Here is an 18,716-nt window from a genome sequence, read left to right on the forward strand (position 1 = left end):
GGGCAACCGCAAAGACAAAAGGTCCTGGGTTTAGGGGGGCAGGTAGGGTCGTGACCCCCTTGCCCAGGCTCCCCAAATAAAATGGACGCGGGGATGGCTTTTCCGTGCTGAGAAGAGGATGACGCTCTCCCGGGAGGGGGATGGGGGCTGGGCAGACAGGGAGAAGGCAGTGACACTGGCCTCCGCACTCTGGCATGTCCCTCCCTCAGCTTCTTCAGAAACCCTAGCTTTCTCCCAGTGACCTTCCAGGCTGAGGAAGCCACTGGCGAGGGAGGCAGAGGCCCCTCCCTCAGAGGGCAGCGGTTCTAAGGAGACATCCTGGATCCAAGCCAGGTTCTGCTGTGACGCCTCAGACCGATCACTTGCCCTCTCTGAGCCTGTTTCCCCACCTCTAATGAGGACAGCTGGACTGGATGGTTGCTCCTGCCCCTCATATGACTGAGAAGACCAGGGGCAGCCCTGGGGCTCAAGGGAAGGGTTCTGACTGGAGCAGTGTATCTGGGAGACGTGGGAAAGCCACCATTGGGGGGGGCTGGGCCCATCTGGTCAGCAGAGGGGGAGGCCGTCTGTCTCTTGGGGACCGGCTCCCACAGAGCCCCCCTCCTGCTCACGTGACCCCCCCCCCAGAGCTGCAGAGACAAACCGGCAAGAGATACACAGATGGGCCCCTTCCCTGTGGCCCAGCAGTCAGGGTGAGGGAGTGGGGGGACTCTGGAGACAGTAAAGCCCAGAGGCCTTAGTGCTTTAATGGCACCCATGGAAATGCAGCACTTTACGTGTACAGACCATAGTCCTACCTTCATCCATTGAACATTTGCTGAACGCCTGCTTATTGAAGGCTGTGTGCCCTGGGCCGAGGCGGTAGGCGGGGGGGGAGGGGGGGGGGCAGGGAAGGTGACCTCAGCCCCCATCTGCTGAGCCCTTCTCGCGTGCCCCACACCATTCTTCTCGGGACGGCTCACAACAGCCCCATGAGGCAGGTACCATGGTGCCCATCCTGCAGATGAGGAAACAGACCCAGAGTCACACAGCCAGGAAGGACAGCATCTATTATATTCCAAAGCCCAGGTTGCTAATCTCAATCTTAAGAGCCCCCGAGAACGAGGCCCTGAACCGGACACGGGGACATGCAGGAGCAGGGGCCTCCATTTTCCCCATCTGTGGGATGGGAACACTGGCAGTGGCTGCCCTGCCTTCCTGAGAGGGTGGCGCAGGGCTCCGGTGAGTCCCTGGGTGTAAAAGCCCGTGCTGGGAGGGAGCTGCTGATGGTCAGTTAGGTGGTTTGGGGACCCATGCGTGCTAGGGCAGACCTGGCCCCTGTCTTCCTGGAGTTCGCTGTCCAGCAGACCAGCCAGGCCCCAGCTGACTGTAGCCGCTGTTAGCTTGTTGACTGGAGCAAGATGTGGACTCTGTTCCAGGAGCCCTGGGCCCTCTTATGCCTCCTGTACCTGACAGTGGCCCTGCAGGGGGATAGGCGGGGTGTCACGGGCTCCTGCCCTCTCCTCCGAGGGCTGGGTCCCCAGACTGGTGAGCATGGTAACAGCCGCTCAGCCTCCTGGGGCTTCCCAGGAGCCAACACCCCATGGAGAGGAAGTGGAAAATGCACCAGGGGAAGCAGAGGCTGCTCCGGGCCAGCCCGGGCTCCTGGGCACCCCGGGGGGGGGGGGGGGCCTGCTGGCAGCTATGCAACGGAAGTGGCCCCGCAGCTGCCCAGGACGCTGCTAGGACTTCTCTGGGCCTATGCTCTTTCTTCATCCCACTTTGAAAGAAGGGGAAACTGAGGCCAATTCATTTAGTCACTCGGACATTCGTAGAGTGTCCACAGTGTCACAGCACTGGAGATTCCAGGGTGGAAAAGACAAAAGCTTTGCATTCCAGAGGGGGAAACCTCTGAAATAGTAAACACAGGGACAGGTACATGAAGAAGGCAACCGGAGAATGTGGTCAGTCCCGTGGAAGGAGGAAGGGCCGCTTTCCACAGGGAGGTCAGAGAAGGTTTCTAGGAGGGGGTAGCGTCTGAGATGAGAAGCCATGGGACGGGGAAGCATTCTAGGCGGAGAGAGCAAAGGCAAAGGCCCTGGGGCACTAATACATTTGGTGTGTTCAGAGAACAGAAAGGAGCCACGGTAGCTGGTTGTTTGGTGGGCAAGGGCAACATGGCATCAGAGAGAGATGGGCAGGGGGTGGGTCTACAAGGCCCTGAGGCTACGATGAGGAGTTGGGTGCATTTTCATTATTGCCAGAAGCTTTTAAGTAGTAGAGTGCCTTGAGCTGACTCTAGCAAGTGTGTAAGTTGGGGAGGGGGTGAGGGACAGGGGAGGAGGAGGCTGCTGCGGTGAGCCAGAGCTGCTGGGGAGCCTGGCCCAGGGCTCTCGCAGTGGGGAGGAGGAGAATGGTGGGCTTCAGGGGACATTTTGGAGGGAAGTCCCCACAAGACTTGCTGGGATGGGGATGGGGAGGGTGAAGAAAGGGGACTCAAGGCTGACATCAGTGTCTTTGACTCTGGGTGGGTGTTGGTGCCATTATCGGAGGACGGGAGGAGCAGGCACGGGGGTAAGATCGGGAGCTTGCTTTTGAACATGTTCAGTCTGAAGTGTAAGGTGGGCCGTGTGGTGATGCAAGCCTGAAGCTCAGGGGAAGGCGGGCTGGAAATGTAAATTTGGAAGTCCCAGTAGAGGTGAGATTTAAACCCATGGGAGTAGATGAGATCATCTCGGGGTAAGTGCAGACAGAGGGGTGCGGGGGGCCCAAGACACCCCGGCATTTTGTGAGCAGATGCCTGCTGCCCCGGGCCACCCTCTGTCTGCCCCTGGCTACGGGCCCGCTCCCTGCGACACCTGTCCAGTCCCAAGAGTGGGGTGTCCCGGGGCAAGCTTTCAGGCTCTGCTCCCCTCTCTCTGGTGCCCGGTCGACTGGACAAGTGGATAGTGGCCCCCCTTCCTCCCCTCTTGGTCCCTGGGGAGGCCAAGGCCGGTGCGAATGTGGCCGAGGGGCTGAGAGCTCGGGCTCTGGAATCGACCCTGGGTTTGTAGCTCGGCCCTACTACTTACAAGCTGAGTGACCTTGGACATGTTTCTTAAACCCTGCTCAGCTGCCCTTTCCTCATCGGCAAAATGGGAATAATAATAGCACCTCCCCCATGGGACTGTGCCGAGTGTTGAGATAATGCCCACAAAACACTCAGGGTAAGGCCTAGCACAGAGGACGTGCCCGTTCTGTTCCATCCGAACCAGCTGGGAGGCGGGCCGGGGTGCAGGGAGGGCAGGGGGTCTGGTGGGTGGGCTTCTGCCAGGAGGCGGCTCTGAGAGGCAAGGTGTTGGGTTTCCCTAGTGCCTCTTGCCTCTACCCCTGCTCGGGCTCCCTGCCTCCTACCAACCTCCTTGCCCCTTCCTCTACGTTCTCAGCCCAGCACAGGCTTGGTGCTGGTCTCTGGCCTCTGAGAGCCCCTCTTGAATGGTTCCATTTCCCGGATTTGGAGACTGAGGCCAAAGAGGATTAGGGGATATCTGAGACATCGTAGGTAGAAAGTCACTGACTGGAGGGGACGGAGGGGACTGACGTTTGCTGGGCACTTACAGTGTGCCAGGCCCTAGGGATACAGCTGTGAGCAAGCAGGACCCATCCCTGCCCTGGGGGGTCGAGGGGGGCGGGGAGTTCACAACTGAGCAGGACAGACAGACACTAGGTGACACAAAGAGCTCTTTTGTTGTGTGGACCCCCGAGGAAGTGGCCATTGAGGCTGGACATGAACAAGAAAGGGACCCAGTCAGGCAAAGGGGTGAGCACACTCCAGGGGCAGGGTCCCACCCGAGCAAATCGAGAAGCCAGACAAACAGCAGTGTCACCGAGTGAGGAGTGGAGGCCCCGGTGAGACCAGGCCAGAGAACACCTTTTCCAACCCCCCACCCTACCCAGTGGCCCCAAGGAGTCAGGCATGAAAGGTGACTCTGGCAGACCGCATCTGATCCCGGCTCCAACAGAATCGAGTTTCCCAGACCTTGGCTGGGGTCAGAGGGTCAGAACCTCGGGGGAGGGGATGCAGGGGGGCCTTTGCGGAGGAGGCCGGTCTAGGGCACCGTGTTATCAGGCGTGGAACAAGAGCGGGAAGGGAGGCCCACGTGCCACATGTCTAAATGTTCCAGTTACGAATCAAGCGAAGGGATTGCTGAATACGATACACTCTGTCCTCCCACCTTGGCAAACACACCTTCAGAACGACCTGGCTGACCGGGTTTGAATTAGAATTTCAGACTCCTCCGAGCTCCGTGATGGGAGGTAGAGTGTGGGGACAGGTGGCCCCTCTCCCCGACCTGCCCCTGTCTCTTACTCCAGCCTGCACCACAAGGGGCCTCCTGGGCTCCCGTGTGGACACCCAGCCCTCACATCTGGGCCTGGGACTGCCCCTAACAGTTAGGTCAGACCCTGAGGGAGGGCTTGAGACCGACGGGAAATTCCAGAACACTCCAGTGTGGCCTAGGAAGGGTACATGGGCTCCAGCTGGGACCCTCGGCCCCTGGGGGCTCCTTGCTCTAGAGATCCAAAAAGCGACCCCCCTAAAGAATTGGGCAGGGGCCCTGATTCCCCACGTCCAAGGGCAGTGTTCATTATTTTCTTGGAACCAACAGCCCAGCCCGTTAGTAGGAGAGGCAGACTATCATCCCGGGTTTTCAAATGGCGAGATGGCTCAGAGAGGGTAGGGACCTGCCTGAAGCCCCACAGCACTGGAATTAGAGGCAGGACAGGAAACTGCCCCGGTCTCCTGCCTCTGGGTCAGCGTCCACCATCTTCACCCCCACCCGTGTGTACGTGTCACATCCCTCAGCTTCCCCTCTGCTCTCCCTGGTTGTCTCTCTGGACCCTTACCCCTCCCCGGACCGGAATCCAAGAAAGGAGCAAGAGCTGTACGGGGAAGGCAGCTCTGGCAACTTGGAGTTACTACAGGCACCAGGGAAAAGGACTGTTGGCCTTGGAAGGCGTTTAAGGAAGTGGCATCTTCCCACTGCCCTGGCCAAAGGCTCCTGGACCAGCCTCCCCTCCTGTGTCATCCTCCCCACGCGAGTCGGGCCCAAACCCTGTGGATCCGGCCCCCGGCCCACCCACCTCTCTGTATCTCAGCTGCCCCCTCCTTTGTCTTAGCTCCTGGGGCAGCCTTCTCTCGTGCCCCCAACCCATTCTCCACCCGGCAGCATGGAACTTTCTGTGGCCTCCCAATCTGATCCCCTCCGCTTAACGCCCTCCTTGGCCCCTGCCCTCCAGACAGAGCCCTCGCTCCTGCTCCCGATTTGGGCCCCTGAGGCCTGCCTGCTTTAACCCAGCCTCGCTTCCTGTCCAGCCTCTCCCTGCAGGTGCGCCCTCTTAGCTTACAGTTCATGGGAAAAAAATGGGTCCTCACCTTCACCGTGTCTTCGTCTTCCTCCTTCACTGGCTCATCCTCAAAGTCTCACATCAGCCAATACCTCCTCCAGGATGTCTTCCCTGACCACCCTCTCCCCTGTGACCTGACCCTCGGTGTGTGGGGTAGGGCTCAGTTTTCTCCCACGATGAGGGGCTGCGGAGGAAGAGCGAGGCCACTGCCTTGGGCTGAGGGCTCCCGGCCGACTGCAGTTCCAACCGCAGTTACCAGGGACATCTTACCTGTTTATTAGTGCCTCAACCCTTTCATGACTCTGGCTCAGGCGTGTCTGGTCTGAGCACAGGGGACTGAGGCCACCAGCCAGGATGGGGAGAAAAATCTCAGCAGGTGAATGCGCACTCACCTCTGACCCAAGTCCCAAATTTGAAGGAGTGAAATGCTCCCTAGCACACACACAAGGCACCTCGCCTACGAGCGCCAGATGGCTCGTGTGGCACCGCCAATGGACACCCTCCATTAGACCCTCCCACAGCCGGGATCTCAGCAGCCCTAGGAGGGAGCTGCTGGGTTGTGCCCATTTCACTGATGGGGAAACTGAGGTTCGGAGCAGGGAAATCATTTAGTGGTAGTGCTACGATACTTTCACATCAAGCTGCTGGTGATAAGAAATGAGCATCCAGACGTAGCTCCATATTGAATGACTTGATGAATGTCCTTGATGAGCTGTTAGGCAAACAGAGCTGCTACTTAAGTGTGCACCGGAGGCCGGTGCATGTATAGGCACGTGAGGGGTACCTGACCTCGTCTCCCGTCCCACCAGCCTCACCCAGCCTTGCAGGGAGCAATCAAGAGGACGCAGGGGACACCGAAGCAGGCTCAGTCAGTAAAGAATGCGACTCCTGATCTGAGGGTCGTGAGTTCGAGCCCCACGTTGGGTGGAGAGATTCCTTAAAAATAAAATCTTAAAAATAAAAGCAGGTGGAGATTTCTTAAACAGCTTTATTGAGGTACAGCTTGCATGCCATAAAATTCACCTGTTTGTGGTGCGCAGCTCGATGATTTTTAGTGCATTTACACAGTTGTGCAGCCATCATCACAATCTAATTTTAAAACACTTCCATCACCCCAAAAAGAAGCCTCGTGATGATGCGGATTTTCAAGTGCCTGGCGGAGCCCCTGACCAGCAGTGCCCGATCCGTCAGTGTTTGCCATGATTATTATTGCAAATGATAAAATGTTTACAATGGAGAGCCCCAGGTGTTGGGGTGATGGTTGCTCTTTATTTTTAAACATTTGGTGTATTTTCTGAATATGTTTTCAAAGGGAGAACACACGACTTTTACAAGTAGGAGGCAAAAGAGAAATCTATTTCCATCTTGAAAATATAAAGTCATCAACACTGGAAAGGAGGGAAAGAAGGGATGAAGGAGGGAAGGATACGGAGAAAGGAAAGATCATGGACTTTTTTTAGTAGGGAAAGTGGTTGCTGAGGGGAGACTGTGTGCTCAGAGTCCAGACAGACCCCCACGTGTCAGTCCTACCCAGTCACCAACTTGCACTGTGGTCTTGGACAACACTCTTTCCCGCCTTGTGCCTCAGTTTCCACACCGATACAATGAGGGTGATGGTGGGAAAACTGGAGGAGCTCGCCTTCAAATCATTCTTTTGGCCAGCTGGGCTACCTCGAGTGCCAGCTACCTGCCCTGCTCCATGCTGGGGGCTGGGGACACTGGTAAACAGGACCAGCCCAGTCCCTGCCCTCAGGACATCAGAGCATCGGGAGAAGCCAGGCCAGGACTGCCCTGAAATGTTCAAACCGCAGCTGGAAATTCACAGGCTGTGTGATGTGGGCATGCCTGGGGCCTCCTGGGATAATGGGAACAGAGAGGGACTTCTTGCCTGGAGGCGGCCTCACCTCCTCCCAACTGTATTTCTTGGCCCACCCGCTTCCTCGCCTCCACCCCAGCTCCGTGCTTCAGAGGGCACCTCAGAGCCTGCCGGCCTCCCTTACCTTCCGCTTTCAGGGGCAAGATTTGGCTGGAAATATCCTGGCCCACCCGCCCACTCTTCCGGCCAGCCCCCGGGAGACCCACCTTCCAACTTCCTCCCTGCTGCATCATTTGGTGGAAGCCCAGCCCGTGTTCTCAGCTTGCTCGACAAGTTATATTATTTATAACCATAATAGCTACCATTGATTCAGGCCTCAAGTTATATAAGCCTCACGGCAACCCATTTTACTGATGTGGACACTGAGGTTCAGAGAGGTGTAGCCCTTTGTCTACAACCACACAGCTCCTGAGTGGCAGCTCTGACATTCAACGCCGGGCCAAGCCCAGGAAACAGGAGGCTTAGAAGCAAGACTGGGTACAGACCAAACATGCCGCTTTCTGGTGGTTTTTGCATTCCACAGGACGGGGGAAGCAGGGTCCCTGAGCTCCGGCCACAGATCTCAGGTATGAGAGTAGAGTAGGGGAGGGTCACTTTGGACGTTTGGTGTACTTTCTCCGGACCCCTCTGGGCGTGACAGCACCAAATCAGGCAGGGAGCGTGCGGCGCTTGGAGGTCCTGAGGGGTGTGCATTTCATCCTCCCTGTGCTTCAGGTTTGAAGGTGCCTCTGCAGATGGCAAGGCAAGGCCTCCTCGGGAAGCCACCATCTGTCCAGAATGAGTAGGGAGAGCTGGCATGCCACCACGCACCCCTCCCACGTGGCCCCCGAGGCTGGTGGGCCCAGCACGCTTTTCTCTGCGCACCTGTTCTGTCCTCCCTCAGCCTAAGCAGGAGCTGGGTGGGAGGTGCAGGGTGGCGCTGGCTGGAGGCCAGATCAGGCCCGAACCCCCACTTTATCAGGGCGCTGTGGGACAGTGTGTCCAGGTGGGAAGCAGGAGCCATGGAGCTATTTAGCCATGCTTGATCCTTTGAGCATCGCCTGAGCACCTACTATGTGCCAGGCCTCTGGCGAGCGCAGGAGTCCAGCGGGGGAAAAAGGAGCTCACAGTCTGGACGTGCGAACCCGCTGGCACTCTTTGCACCCGCCCAGGCCTGGAGCCCTGACCCCCGATAGGCCACTTCCTCCCTCATTGCACCTCCCTGCCCCTCTCTGGGCCTCTGTCCCCACCTCTGGACAATAACGGGGGACTGACATGGTCTCTGAAAACTTCTCCTCAGTGTTCATCATTTCCATCTAACATTTCGTGGTCAGAGTCCAGAGATCCGAGTCGTGCCTGGAGGAGGCCGTCAGAGGGTTCTGTGGGATCTGTGTTCCTTGGTGACATTTGGGAACCCTCCTAGAGAGGGGGCTGCTGAGCGCCTACTGTGTACCAGACCCAAGCCACGCTTTTTCCATGCCCCCCCCGCCCCCCCCCCCCGAGGCTGCTGGGCCTTCTTGCGGCCCACGTGGGCTAGAGGATAATGCCCGGTTTCTATAAGGCCAGTTTGCAGCTGAGGGCTTTGAGGCCCAGAGAGTGAAACACCTTGCCCAAGGGCACCAGGCGGCAGAATGGCCAAGGCGGGATTCGAGCCCAGGGATTCGAGTGCAGGCCATGTGAGGGCCTCAGTCTGAGAACCTGGGCCGTGATAGAGACGGGGCCTCTCCCCCAACCCAGGCACCTCCATCCCCACCCTGGCCGCACGAGATCCTGGTCTGAGGAGGGGCTCTACTCCCACACATAGCCCTGCCCCTCTAATCTCTGCTTCCCTTAAGCTGCTTGTCCCTTAAGTAGCCCTGGAGAGGCAGTGACTTGGGGCAGGCTGGCCCAGACCCCTGACCACCCTTCCAGCTGGGCCCTGGGCGCCGCCCCGGTACCCTCTAGGTGGCACCTCGTTGACCTCTGACCTGCAGGTCGGCAGGGACCAAGTGGGCCCATCTGTGCAGGGGAGGCCTCTCAGGGAAGAGCTCCGGGGAAGGTCCATGTCTCTGCGTGGGGGGCTTTCTGTGGGGAGTCCCATCCTTTCCAGCCCCTCCTGCAGTTTCCATGGCAACTACTGTTGCCATGGTATCGCTGGGTGAGGAGCGGGTGGGGAAAAGGGTGGACCCCAGGCCCCCAAGCCCAACCCAGCCTCTGAGAACAGATGTCCTATCTCCACAGCCCTGGGGGATCCCAAATACTAGAGGGTCACCCCCCCAAAGGAATGAGTAAAGGATGGCAGAGATAGAGATAGGAACCCCCCCCCCACCCCCGTTAATCCCCTCCTTCTCTCTGCTGACTGGTGCACCTCCGTTCCAGCACATGTCACACTGTATTGCATTATCTGTTTACTTGTCTGTCTCTCCCACCACACTGGGAGCTCCTCCTCCGGGTAGGGAGCGGTCTGACTCATCATCTCGCTTCCCCAGGGCCCAGCACAGGGCCTGGCACAGAGCAGCTGCTCCCAAATATGTCCTAGACTGAATTTAATTGAATTACATAAAAAGCCACGTCTGGCTTCTTGGATTGAAGGAGCAGCACACTTTGACAGGGAAGTTCCCAGGCTCTGGGGTCCAACAGACCCTTGGGTTTGAATCCTAGCTCTGCCATTCCCATCTGGATGACCTTGACAAGTCCCTTCACCTCTCTGACCCTCAGATGCCTCATCTGTAAAGCAATTTCCATATCAGAGCACTGTTTTGAGGCCCTGGGGATTCAGTCAACATTTATTAAGTACCTCTTGGGTGCTAAGCCTTGGGCCGGACAGTGGAATACAGTGGTGGACAGGAAGACGCCAGTCCTGCCCTTCAGAGGCTTAGTCTTGCAAAAATGAAAAGTGCTTGCCTAGCGCCTGGAAACAATGAATAAATGCAGGATTCATCATCCTTCTCCTTCCTCATTGAAGTGGCTGACTCCTCCCTATTAGCCTCTAACCTCCCCAAAGGAGGGGCAGGGTGAGAACAGGATGAGAGAGTCCTCCCCAGGGCCCAAGAAGAGACCTTGAACCCAGGAGCCTGGGCCTACTCTGTTGTGCCCGGGACCCTCCAGGCTAGGGAGTGGGGGCCGGGGGGTGGTGCAAAATGCTGTGTGGTCCCGGTCAGGCTCTGAGCTGGGGGTAGGAGGCCTGGGTTCTTCTCGGGCTCTGTCCAAGTCCTATAGGAACTTGAATGTGTCTTTTCCCCTTCTTGGGCCTCCATGTGCCTCTCCATGAATGAGGTGGCCAGCTGGAGCCCTATGGTCCCTCAGGCTGTAGCCTGCTCCCCCTTTCCTGGGTCCTGGGGATCCCGTGACTGCAGTTCTGACAGCCTGGTCCCTGAAGAGGTGCCCACCCTCATGCTTGTGCTGGCCTGGGTGGGGCCAAGGGCGGGCGGGGATATGAGAAGAGCTGACAGGACAGAGAATCCACCCACAAGGGTTAGCCAAAAGGACTGCTGAGGTTCACACTGGCACAAGCAGAAATCTGAGGTATAGACATCAGGCCTAGGGCAAGGGGCGACTTTGGGAAGCTCAGGTCCAGTCCTTCAAAGACTGGGTCTTCAGGGGACCGAAGGGCAAGGAGCTCTCACTGCAGAGTCAAACAGATCTGCATCCAGGGTCTGCTCTGCTAGCTACTGACTGTGCAACCGAAACACCTCTGAGCCTCGGTTTCCTTATCTGCAAAATGGGGATAATAATGGCACCTACCGGGGCAGGGCGCCTGAGTGGTTCAGTGGGTTGAGCATCTGACTTCAGCTCAGGTCATGATCTCACAGTTCGTGAGTTCAAGCCCCACATTGGGCTCACTGCTGTCAGCCTGTCAGCGCAGATCCCACTTTGGATCCTCTCTCCCCTTCTCTCTGCCCCTCCCCGGCTTGCGCTCTTCCATAAATAAATAAATAAATAAATAAATAAATAAATAAATAAATATTTAAAATAAAAATAATAATAATGGCACCTACCTCACAAGGCAATATCACGAGAGATTGCCCACAAAGAGCCTGGCATGCAGTAGGCACTTAAGAAGCATGAATTCTTGTCCTTGCTTCCTCCTTTCCCCCATGCCCCCCTCATCCTCAACCCCAGCCAGATGGGGCCCTGGGAAGGGGAAGTGAGATGCTGCCTTTCCCCACGGCGGAAGGGAGGGAAGAAGGTGCAGCTCCATTTCCTTGAGACGCACTCTGTGGCCACTGGACACTTGGGCATGTGGGGTACCCCGCGCCTCAATTGAATGGCAGTGCCTGGGTTGAGGCAGCGACTTGTTGGCCCAGAAGCAACACAGAGCATACCTGAGAGAAATCTGGGAGTTATTAGTCTTGTCTCCTGGCAGCTCACACGCATAAATCTGTGACCCAGGGTACATGGGGGAGGTTCTTTCCACCTTTCTTGCCTGTCATCTCCCCTTAGTGACCTGAAACCCTGAGGCTAAGGTGTAGTGGGCACTTTAGGAGAGCTTTGGAGCTCCCGGTGGCAGGACAGGTGCCCCTGGGACAGGCCTTGACCCTCCTCTCACTCCCAACTCATTGCAGAGACTTCCTGCCCCGAGGGTCAGGCATCGTCACCCGACGCCCCCTGGTCCTGCAGCTGGTCAATGCCACCACAGGTACGCGCTTTCGTCCACGAGCATCCCGACCGGGCCTCTTCAGTCCCCCACCCTATCCCCCAGGGAGGAGTCCAACCTAGCCGCTGAACTTGCTTGCTGTGTGACTTTGGCCCTAGATTCCCCACCAGGACAGTGGGGAACAAAAATGCATAACGTTAGACCTGGCGTTGTTGTGGAGAGGGAGGGGACAGAAGGCGGTATTTGGGTGTGTGGGGGGGTCTATTCCCAGTGGAAGATGGGTCCCAGGTGGGTTCCGGGCTAAGATGCTTACCCATCCACCCTTCTTCCCTCCACCCCACCCACACTTTGGGGACAGAATATGCCGAGTTCTTGCACTGCAAGGGGAAGAAATTCACCGACTTTGAGGAGGTGCGTCTGGAGATCGAGGCTGAGACCGACCGAGTCACTGGCACTAACAAGGGCATCTCGCCGGTGCCGATCAACCTCCGCGTCTACTCGCCGCACGGTGAGGAGACGTGGCCCCGCCCCCGGCCTCCTGGCTCCCTCGCTTAGCTCCGCCCCCGGGACTGAGTCTTGGCCACGCCCCTTTGCTCATTCCTCCTAAGGCGGGCTCCGCGCCTCCTGCAGACTCCGCCCCCACAGCGACCCCTCCTCTGCCCATCCTACCCCAAGCTCCACCCTGCCATGACTCCGCCCACCCCTGGCCACGCCTTTAACGGGCCGCCGCTTTGGCCCCGCGTTTCCCTAATCCCGTCCACCTGCCGCCAAACTCCCAAATGGATCCTCTCTAAACCCGGCCCTGTTCCTTAATCCGCCCGCCCACGGCCACGCCCCTCGCCTTGAGCCCGCCCTCTCGCCGCCCTGTCCAGTGCTGAACCTGACACTGGTGGACCTGCCCGGAATGACCAAGGTCCCGGTGGGGGACCAACCTCCTGACATCGAGTTCCAGATCCGGGACATGCTTATGCAGTTCGTCACCAAAGAGAACTGCCTCATCCTGGCTGTATCCCCGGCCAACTCCGACCTGGCCAACTCCGATGCTCTGAAGGTTGCCAAGGAGGTGGACCCCCAGGGTAGGTTCCTAAGGGCAGCAGAAGTGCAAGGCCCCGGGGGTCTACCCTCAGTGCCAGGCGGAGGGAGCTGCTCTGTGAAGAATGAATGAGGCGGGAGAGCAGAGGCAGGCAGTGGGGGAGGGAGGGCGTGGGGAGGGAGATGTGGGGAGCGGGATGGCAGTCGGGGTGCATGTGGGTCCCATGGGAGGGCAAGTGCAGGTGTAGACGGCCCTCTCCTGCTGCCCTCCCCCTCAGGCCAGCGCACCATCGGGGTCATCACCAAGCTGGACCTAATGGACGAGGGCACAGATGCCCGTGATGTGCTGGAGAACAAACTGCTCCCCCTGCGCAGAGGTAGGCAGGCTCCTCCCCTGACCCGCTCCACTGCCCTTCCCTGTCACCCCACCCTGTGCAAGGCTGGTTGCCCCTGACCTGGACCCCCTCCCACAGGCTACATTGGGGTGGTGAACCGGAGCCAGAAGGACATTGATGGCAAGAAGGACATCACGGCGGCCTTGGCCGCTGAACGCAAGTTCTTCCTCTCCCATCCGTCCTACCGCCACTTGGCTGACCGCATGGGCACGCCCTACCTGCAGAAGGTCCTCAACCAGGTAGAAGCTCAGGCCTGGGGAAACCAGCATGAGGACAGAATCATTTACATGTGTTTTGGGAGGGTGGCCAACAGAGGTTAGCGTCCACATCGTGCGTACGATCTGAGCCCCAGAAAACAAAGCAACTTGCCCACAGCCCCACCCACCGTGAGGTAGCACCAGAGCGTTGCTGACTTTTCCCTGACAGGGGCCTGGAAAGGGAGCCCTGTAGGCCCGGCGGGTGGAGAGAAGACCCAGACCTTGTGCGGAGGGTGGCACTGACAAGGGCTTGGGTTTGGGGGCCATCACTAGAGTGTACTTGGCCGAAGACCTTGCTTCCTTCTGAAACGGAGAGAGGCTCGTCTGGAGACAGGGATGGGCGATCCCAGGGGCTTCCCTAGGATGTTTCTCCATCTGGAATGGGGCTTCCAGAACTGAGGCATGTGTGTATGTGATGATGGAAGGGAGGCAGTGGGGAAGGCAGGGTGGTGTAGGGGCAGAATTGGGGACTCTGGAGGCCACAGACCTGACACTTGAGCTCTCTGAACCTCCATTTCTATAAAATCCTGATGATGGGAATAAGGCCCCATTTCATAAGATCCCTGTGTAGCTTCAGGGAGATACTGTGTGTGGGGACCGAGCCAGAGCGAGCCCCAGTACTTGAGAATTACCTTACAGGAGGCCTAAACCCAGAGGGTACAAGGGGACAGCCCCCCCAGCCATCCCTGTCCCAGAGAGATTTTATTTGGCCCTCATCGTGTCTAAAAATATTGTTAGTCAAAAATCAGGTAATTTCAAATAAAAATCTAGATTTCTGGCTTCTGCTGAAACTTGCATTATTCGCTTATGAATTTAGTTAATACCCCCCTGTATGCCAGGCTCTGCCCTGGGCAGCTTTCCTTCTGGTAGGCAGGGCGGTAGTGGGCAGGGTCATGGCTGCCTCCTGCAGCTCTCAACCTGACCACACCCACAGTCCCCCCGCCCCCCTCCCCCGCCCCCCTCCACCGCCCCCGGGCATCCTGGTCCCTGCTTGACCCCGTGGGCATCTGTGTTGGTGCCCATGGCCTTAACCCTTGTCTCATCCCCGCCCCAGCAACTGACCAACCACATCCGGGACACCCTGCCGGGGCTTCGGAACAAGCTGCAGAGCCAGCTCCTGTCCATCGAGAAGGAGGTGGAGGAGTACAAGAACTTCCGGCCAGATGACCCAGCTCGCAAGACCAAGGCTCTGCTGCAGTGAGGCCCTCCCCAACTCCTGACTCCCCGGCACTGAGCTGCCCTCCAGCGCGGGGTTCGCCCAGGGCTCCCTCCGCTAGGCTCCTGACGTCGCACCACTCTCCCCCCAGGATGGTCCAGCAGTTTGCCGTGGACTTTGAGAAGCGCATTGAGGGCTCAGGGGACCAGATCGACACCTATGAACTGTCAGGGGGAGCCCGCATCAACCGGATCTTCCATGAGCGCTTCCCCTTTGAGCTAGTCAAGGTAGGATGGTCTCCCCGGGGGCGGGGGGAGAGGGGAGGCTTAGAACTACCACCCTCCCCCCAGGACTTTCACACATATCTTTGCTGACCTGGCACCCAGCCCCGGGTGTGGGCCGTCTGTCTGTCTTGGCCTTCCAGGGAGGAGGAAGGCCCTGACCGGCTGTCTCTGGCTCTCCTACACAGATGGAGTTTGATGAGAAGGAGCTCCGAAGAGAGATCAGCTACGCCATCAAGAATATCCATGGCATTAGGCACGTATTGGGACTGGGGAAGGGGGCTGAGCCCTGGAAGGCAGGGGTTCTGGTGCCACGGCACGGGGAGTGGTGAAGTGAGCCGCCCTCAGGAAGGACCAAGAGCTCTGGTCCCCAGTCCCCTCGACCCCTTCTGGCTTCCAGCTCAAACGGGCTCGAGCTGGGGGAGGTGGACGGGAGGCCTGGGCCGCTCCCTCCCCGCACCTGCTGTCCTCCTTTGCTGTCCCTGGGAGCAGGGCCTGGAGGCTGGACCAGGTGGGCAGAGCCCAGGACATAGGTGGCTGGGGAAGCTTCTCCGGGCTTGGGCCCCTGCCTGTCCTCAGGATGAGACAGCTTCCCCCAGTCCTATCCAGGTAGCTGCACACAGCTGGCCAAACCACTGGGGAGGGCCTGGGATGGAGCATCGAGGTATTGGTCTGTGTCCTTTTATGATAGGACAGGGCCTCTCAACCCTCCAGATCCTCCCATAGTCCCATTAGCCCGAAGTGGGCCCCATTCTACACCACTTCCCTCCTTCTAGCTAACCCCACTGCCTTTGGAACAGGAAGGGGGGACTGGAAAAAAAGATTGTTCCTTAAAAGCTTAGCCCCCTTCAAGGACCCAGATCTACACTGTTCATTCAACAAGAAAATTTAAAGCATCTGCTATGTGCCAGGCAGTGAACAAGACAAAATGTCCCTGCTTTTATACAGGTTGAATTCCAAGGTTTGGTATGGAATTTACAGACTGATAACTGCATTGGCCGAGGCACAGAAAAAAAAAAATATATATATATGTATCGCTCCTCAGCTTAAAATAAAATGTTTTATTCCCAGAAAGGCTCCTAAAGAGAACCCAGTTTGGCATTTTTCATACCATTTCTGGCCATAGAACATTTTGTATGAATAGAATCTTAAGAGCAAGCCAGACACACATGACAATTATAAGCCGACCTTGTCTTGCCCCCAAAGAGCATCCACGGAATGTCCTTCATTCAAATCCCTCCTGCCCATTTTACAGAGAAGGACACTGAGGCCCAGAGAGGGGTAGTGGGAGGACCCCAAGGGCAGAGTTCAGGCGGTCGGGGTGGGGCCCTGACCTGGCACTCCTGGCAGGAGCTGGCCTGTGACACTGTGCCCTTCTCCCGTTCCGGGCGTTCAGAACGGGGCTCTTTACCCCAGACATGGCCTTTGAGACCATTGTGAAAAAGCAGGTGAAGAAGATCCGAGAACCGTGTCTCAAGTGTGTGGACATGGTTATCTCGGAGCTAATCAGCACGGTTAGACAGTGCACCAAGAAGGTAACCCGGTGGCCCGGGCCAGCCCCCCCCCCCCGCCTCTGCCCCCATCCTGCATTGCTGCCAGGCTCCCCTCTCCCACACCCCCCACTGCCTCCTCGGTAGCATGTACAGACCTCAGCGGGGTGGGGGAGGCAGGCCACCACAGACCAAGATGGGGGGCCTCTCCGAGGGGGCCTTACCCACCTCCTGGCCCCCAGGCACAGGGAACAGACATTGATAAGACAGGTGTGATGGTGGCTCTTGTCCTGAGAGCCCACCAAGAGCTCCCCCAGCTCAGGGAGAATAGGCCTTGAAGGGCCCCGAGCCCTCTTCCTGCCCTCAGAGGTGAGGTCATCTCTAGGGGCTCCAGGGAGGGGTCTTGGGGACACCTTGGCCCTGCAGACAGGAGAGCTACGGGCCTACTTGGCTGCTGCTCTGGGGATCTGGATGGCCAGAGGGGTGCAGAGGACCCAGGTCTGGCAGGTACCTGACTCCCCACTGTCCTTCATCCCCCCCCCCCCCGCCCCATTCCCACCCTAGCCTCACTCAGGACCCTGCCCTTCCCTTCCATCCACATCCAACCTTCCAGGGACAGAATCCTCTTCCATCTGCTATGTCATCTGAGCCTCACAGAACCACGCAAGGAGGGAAGGGCAGGGCAGGGAGGATGGCGCCCATGTCACAGCAGGAAGACTGAGGCTTAGGAGATCCAGTGACTTGTCCAAGGTCATATGAGCCGGCAGGTGGCAGAGCTGTTACTCGAAGCCACGGCTTTGGACTCCAAATCCAGTCCTTGTTTAATTCCACCCCCCAGCCTCCCTTCCTTTCCTCTCTTCACTACTGCCCTGGCCCCTCTCTACCACCTCCACTCTTTCTGTCTTTCCTCTTCTCTCTCTGTCTTTCCCAGCTGAGTTCTCCAGAGCCTTTTGGAAGAGAGGCAAAGGATGCCCCTTGAGGAGAAAGGGAAGGGCAGGAGTAGAGTAGGGAGCTGGAGAGTGGAGGTCAGGCAGCTACCCTGCAACTCCAGGAGGCATCATCTGCACCACAGTCTATGCAAATGGAGCCCCCTGGAGTTTTGCAGTGCACAGCCTGGGCAGCTGGATGCAGTAATCCTGGTGGACGTACGGAATTGTGCTGGGCTTCGGAGTCAGGATGAAGTGAATGCAGGAGGTGCTGGCAAACCTAGAACTGAACAGAATGGGTGGGTGGGGTCCTGGCCTGGGCCAGCCCCTTAGGAGGACTCAAGGCTGAGACAAAGCATCAGGAAAGACAGAGAGGGCCGGCTCAGGGTAGCTGGGGGTGGAGGACACCAAGCCCTGGGGAGAGGATCTGAACTCAGTAAGGGGCCTTGTACAGAACAGGGGGTTGGTCCCTCAGAAGCCTCCCCCCCCCCCCTCCGCCGCCCCATACCCACAGAACCCTTCAAGATACCTGGCCACTCCTAGGAGGTGCCGGCCCTGGGGGGCGGTAGGGAGGGCCGGTCCCACACTCACATTGTCTTCTGTTCTCTCTTTCTCTGTGTCGGTGTCTCTCTCTTTTCCCCCATGCCTGTGCCATCCTCCACTCCTGAATCCTGGCTCTGCTTGGCTTTCACTCCCCTTCCTTCTCCCGGCCCTGCCCATGGCTGCTTCTCCTCCTGTCCCCTCCTCCTCCCCGGGTGCAGGACGGGCCTCTTCACACCTGACCTCGCTTTTGAAGCCACAGTGAAAAAGCAGGTGCAGAAGCTCAAAGAGCCCAGTATCAAGTGTGTGGATATGGTAGTCAGTGAGCTCACGGCCACCATCAGAAAGTGTAGCGAAAAGGTATGACGGCCACCAGGGCGGGGCTGGGCCTGGCCGTCCCTTCCTCATGGCCAGGGACTCCCGTGGGCAGAACCATCTGCTGAACAGACCCGGCAGCCTCTCGGCCACCCACGTGGACCCAAACACCTGTGCTGGCCAGGTGACTCCGGGCCCTTAAGTTTCGTGCCAGCTTATCACCCTGGGTCTGTTTAAATTTATGATCCTTTTAGGCCCCCATCTCTGCCAGAGACCACCCCAACCCACGCATCCTCAGTGGCCCCTTTTCACCAATAAGAAGGGCAATGGCGACAATGCCAAGGGGACAGCTGCTATTTATTGAGCACCTATTATGTGCCGAGCACCGAGCTAAATGCTTATCCTTTTTATCTCACGTTAGCCTCTCAACAACCCTAAGAAGTGGGTAGTATTAACCCCATTTTACAGATGAACAAACTGAGTCTCGGACAAGAAGAGCAGAGTGGGGTTCTGATTTAGGAAAGCTGAG

At 57.9% G+C, this 18,716-nt stretch overlaps 1 protein-coding gene across 21 annotated transcripts in view; it reads left to right on the forward strand.

Annotated features, from left to right (window-relative positions):
* Nucleotides 1-18,716, forward strand: part of DNM1 (dynamin 1) — a 44,345-nt gene that overhangs the window by 1,196 nt on the left and 24,433 nt on the right. For 17 of the 21 annotated variants that reach the window (XM_023242790.2, XM_023242782.2, XM_023242776.2 and 14 more), the window contains exons 2-10: nt 11,764-11,837; nt 12,154-12,303; nt 12,668-12,871; nt 13,106-13,204; nt 13,301-13,461; nt 14,534-14,676; nt 14,787-14,922; nt 15,105-15,172; nt 16,313-16,451. In XM_023242790.2, the coding sequence (XP_023098558.1) occupies nt 11,764-11,837; nt 12,154-12,303; nt 12,668-12,871; nt 13,106-13,204; nt 13,301-13,461; nt 14,534-14,676; nt 14,787-14,922; nt 15,105-15,172; nt 16,313-16,451 (1,174 nt within the window). Of the gene's footprint in view, nt 1-11,763; nt 11,838-12,153; nt 12,304-12,667; nt 12,872-13,105; nt 13,205-13,300; nt 13,462-14,533; nt 14,677-14,786; nt 14,923-15,104; nt 15,173-16,312; nt 16,452-18,093; nt 18,233-18,716 lie in introns of all 21 variants that reach the window. The other 4 variants (XM_023242781.2, XM_023242784.2, XM_023242775.2 and 1 more) reach the window with 1 other exon arrangement.

This window comes from Felis catus, chromosome D4 (genome assembly GCF_018350175.1).
Source record: "Felis catus isolate Fca126 chromosome D4, F.catus_Fca126_mat1.0, whole genome shotgun sequence".
Classification (NCBI taxonomy): Eukaryota; Metazoa; Chordata; class Mammalia; order Carnivora; family Felidae; genus Felis; species Felis catus.